The 4,226-nt window shown below is 50.0% G+C and overlaps 1 protein-coding gene across 1 annotated transcript; it reads right to left on the bottom strand.

The window, feature by feature from the left end:
• Window positions 1-870: 870 nt before the first annotated feature.
• On the bottom strand, window positions 871-2,106 carry LOC143033192 (uncharacterized). Its single transcript, XM_076198382.1, has one exon. The coding sequence runs from the start codon at window positions 2,104-2,106 to the stop codon at window positions 871-873; it is 1,236 nt and encodes a 411-aa protein (XP_076054497.1).
• Between the last annotated feature and the right edge of the window lie 2,120 nt (window positions 2,107-4,226).

Below are 4,226 nucleotides of genomic sequence, written 5' to 3' on the forward strand. Positions count from 1 at the left end.
AGTTGACACAAGGCAGGGGATAGATAGTCGACTATTGACCGAAGCAGTAGGATGTAGAGAGTCCTTGCCACTGGGATGGAGATACATACAGCATTGTTGGCAAGCCACTTGATAGGTGCAAAGCGGGGCTCCAGACGGTCAAGAAGGCTTTTCACGAGGAGGTGAATTCGTTGACGCACAGGTGTAGCTGGGGTGATTCGGACTGGTGCTCCCAGATATGTATACTGTGTGCAGTGAGGGATGTCATGACCACCCATAATGAATGCAGGCAGAGCTCTGGCATTGCGTGAGGTAAAAATCCTGCTTTTCTCTGGGGAGAAAAGGAGGCCACAGGAGGTAGCGGCCATGTTGAAGTCACGGAGCATGCGCTGAAGGTCATGTAGTGAGGTGGAGTGGATGCATATGTCATCCGCATAGCAGGTGATAGTAGTACCGGGGATGATAGGAAGGAGGGAGAGTAGACGATGCATCAGGATATTGAATAAGAAGGGACTTAGCACACCTCCCTGCGGGGTGCCCAGTTCGAACGGTTCATAGGAACTGTACGACCCCTTGAAGTAGACACGTGACGTTCTATTACAAAGGTAACCTCGAATCCATTTTAGTAGGTTCCCCCGAACTCCAAAGTTCACCAGTTGGTCAAGGATAATTTCCCTGTTGGCTATATCGAAGGCAGATTTGAGGTCCAAGAAAGCAACCACACTGGTGGGGGAGAGACGTGTGTAGAGTTCAACTAGGCAGTGGTGTGTGCTCCGTTGCGGAAGGAAACCATAAAGACTGGGAGAGAGCTTATCCAGTAGTCGGTGCATCAGTCGGGCAAGAAGGATGCGTTCAAACACTTTGCTAAAACAGGAGGTGAGAGAGATAGGCCTAAATTTGTTGGTGCCAGGGTTTCGGTATAGGAATGATAGTGCTTTTGGTCCAGGCTGAAGGCACATGCCCCAGGCGAAGGCAGAGATTGAAGAGCTGTAGTAGGGGGTTACTAGGAACATTCTGAAGGAGACGAAGGACTTGATAAGTGAGCCCATCTTCACCAGGGGCAGAATTCTTAACCCTAGCAAGAGCACGGTGTAGCTCGTCCTCGGTGAATGGGATGTCATCATCTTCATCTGTCTGTAGTAACGCACCCATTAGGCGGAGGTTACGAGAGCTGCGGTGGGAGGACAGTGCCTCTTGGACATTCTCAGGAAGGTTGCGAGTTTGTGACTGCTCTGACCAGGTAGTAATAAGATCTTGTGCATACTCAAGCGGACTGTGGTGCAGAGTGCAGGCGGATTTCTTTTTGACAACCTTTTTTATAAGATGCCACATAGTCCCCGTGCTAGTCTGATGGTTAATACTATCTATAAATTTCTGCCAAGACTCTGTGTACACGCATTTCTGAAGGGCAACCAGGTTATCCCTGGCCAGCTGATAATGGTGCAGGTGTTCAGGCGTGGGCTGCCTTTGAAAGGAAAGCCCAGCATCCACCGCTATTCTTTCCGCTTGGGCAATACGCTGATCCAGTGTCCAAGAACGGGTCTTAGTGCGACGTTGAATGTGTGGTCGGAGCACATAGTGCGTGTAGAAGTAATGTGTAGAATTCACCAGTGAATCGTATAGGCTGTCAGGAGAAAGAAGATCAAAAGTGGGAAGGAGGCGAGAAATATACGAGATGTATGTGGGGCAGTATTTAGGAGGGATAGAGATGCGGGCACGGTGATGGGGGATGGAAGTTTGAGCCTGTAGGATGGAGTATGTTAGGCTAATAGCAACATGGTCAGAGAAGAGAGAAGGGATAGATGAGCAAAAGACATTGGATGCCACAAGACCTGCAGTGATAATGTGATCTATAGTACCTCCACGAGTGTGTGTGGCACCACCAGTATCCCAACGTGTTAGGCGATGTCGGCGGATGTAGTCTAGCAGGGGCCTGCCAGCGCGGTTGGGAGTGGGAGATACGTCTCCAAGAGCAGGGTGCCTTGCGTTAAAATCCCCCATATAGATCATTCCACTATCTGTAGGTATAGGAAGGGCTGGTAAATTAATCAAACCGGGAGCAGAGTAGACATTGCACAACCGAAGAGTACTATTTCCTACGGTAATCTCAAAGAGCTGAAAGGTCATATCAGGTTGCGCAGAGGAACCAACGAGCGTGTGAGGCAGGGATGATTGAATGTAGGTAATGAGGCCATTTCTGGTATAGTGTACATATGAGACATACCTGTGAGCAAAGGAGCCTCCTCCCCATGTGGAGCATTACCAGGAAAGGCCTCTTGTATAAATATGACTTGTGGATGATGTTGATAAACATAGGTTTTAAGTGCCGTGAGTTTAGAGGAGTGTCTAATACCAAAGGCATTCCAGGAGATGGCATGAAAATGAATGTGACTAGCGAAGTTTAGTCTTACTGTGGCGGGAGGCAGAAGTGGGTAGGGCACTACCGGGTGGAATACTGGGCAAGGAAGACCTGGGCTGCACACTAGTTATCTTTTCAAGGTGGGAGGCGACCTTGTCAAGTTTATCAGTAAGAGTTGTGATGGTGGTGATGACAACCTGATGTGATTCAACCAAACTTGATAAGGAGTTTACAGTAACAGTTTGCTGGGCTATGATACTGTCTATACGGGCATCTATGGTGTCAAAACGAGCCGTGAGAGCAGTGCAGCGGGATTCCAGGGTGGCAACTGACTTACGGAGAGCAATGATGTCAGCTGAATCAGTGTGACGTGGAGATGAGTGTGCGGGGGGTGGCGGAGGTGGTGGGGTGTGACCTGTTGAAGTGTTACGGGACCATTTGGTACAGCCGTGCCAGACGTTAACCCCAGGCATTTTGCACCGAACACACTTCCACTGTTAGGGGTCAGGCTGTCGTAGAGGCAAGGAATTTGGTGGGGCATCTCCAGCAGCGATAGCAGTAGATGAAGCAGGAGGAACACTGTGCGGGCAGGAGCGTGTATCGTGGTTGGCAGCACACCACGCACATCTGGCCGAAGCAGAGCAATAGCGCGAGATGTGGCCTATGCCCCAGCATCTGTAGCACCAAGGCTTCTCGTCCGTCATCCTGCGTAATTCACAGGGAGGGAGGCACGGGAGAAAGGGAGACTCAATAACAGATGGTGGGGGTTCAGGGAGACTCCAGGTGATGACAATACGGTTTATAGGATTCCCATCCTGGTGGAACCGTCGAGCAGTGTGCACACCTTGTAGAGTCTTGGCAAGGGAAGGATCTATTGAAGTAGGGTACCGAGTAACGAGGTATTTAGGGAACTTACGGGGTCGCTCAAGTGAATCCTGAATAACACATCGCATGGAATGAAAATCACCACTTGTAACACTGTCTATGATGTCCTTGCGACGCCTCGATACGTAGACATAACGTGACGTGATAGAAGACATCTTCACTTCAGCCAACTCTCGATCGAGATGAAACGCTTTGATGACTTCAGTAAGCCAACGGAGTTTCACTTCACAGGAGGGGTTATCTTGGAAACTCAGCTTGACATAGTCCTCCCTGGGAGCAAAGGCTGGAGCAGCTGACGGGAGTGAAGGGGTGGCAGGAGTGGGTACCGGAAGGGGAAGGGGACGGGGCAAAGGTTTGTCAGAGGTTACAGTTTGCATAGTGCCTTTGTCTGTCTTGTGAGTCTTGGCAACAGGTGATGTTGAGGTACTACTGGCGTTAGATCTAAGGTCTATAGGGCGTTTAGAGGAGGTAGAACTCGGATATAGGGGGTGAGAGGACACCACTCCCCCTGTCGGCTGCTGATGTTCCCTGTGCGGAAGATAAGGCCAGTTCTGTGAAGCCTGTTCCTCCTCGTCACTAAGGGCGAGGTCAGTCACGACATCCATCACTGTGGAAGGACCAGAATAGTTCATGGTGCCTGGTGAGGTGGTAATGTTGGCTACAATTAGGGATGTCAACGGTTGGGTAGGACAGTCATTGCGTCACTCGCCTCGTACTGCGCATGCGCAGTTTGAGGAAAATTGTTTGTAGGTGTCCCGGCCCGGTGCACGATTTCAGATCGTAATTTTAACAAAGTTTGAGAATTTGCCAACACTTGGATGACACTACACCAATCACTGCGTCTTCTTGTAGGCCTCGGCCTAGTCTGAATGTTGGGAACACTGCTAATCACACGCTAGACGTAGTTTTTAGGAGCTCCAACAAGGCGTCCGTTCGGCAGCAAACCCAAACATTGAATCAGAGAGAGAGAGAGAGAGAGAGAGAGAGAGAGAGAGAGAGAGAG

This window comes from Oratosquilla oratoria, chromosome 15, assembly GCF_046742065.1.
Source record: "Oratosquilla oratoria isolate Oo_2021 chromosome 15, ASM4674206v1, whole genome shotgun sequence".
NCBI classification, from domain to species: Eukaryota; Metazoa; Arthropoda; class Malacostraca; order Stomatopoda; family Squillidae; genus Oratosquilla; species Oratosquilla oratoria.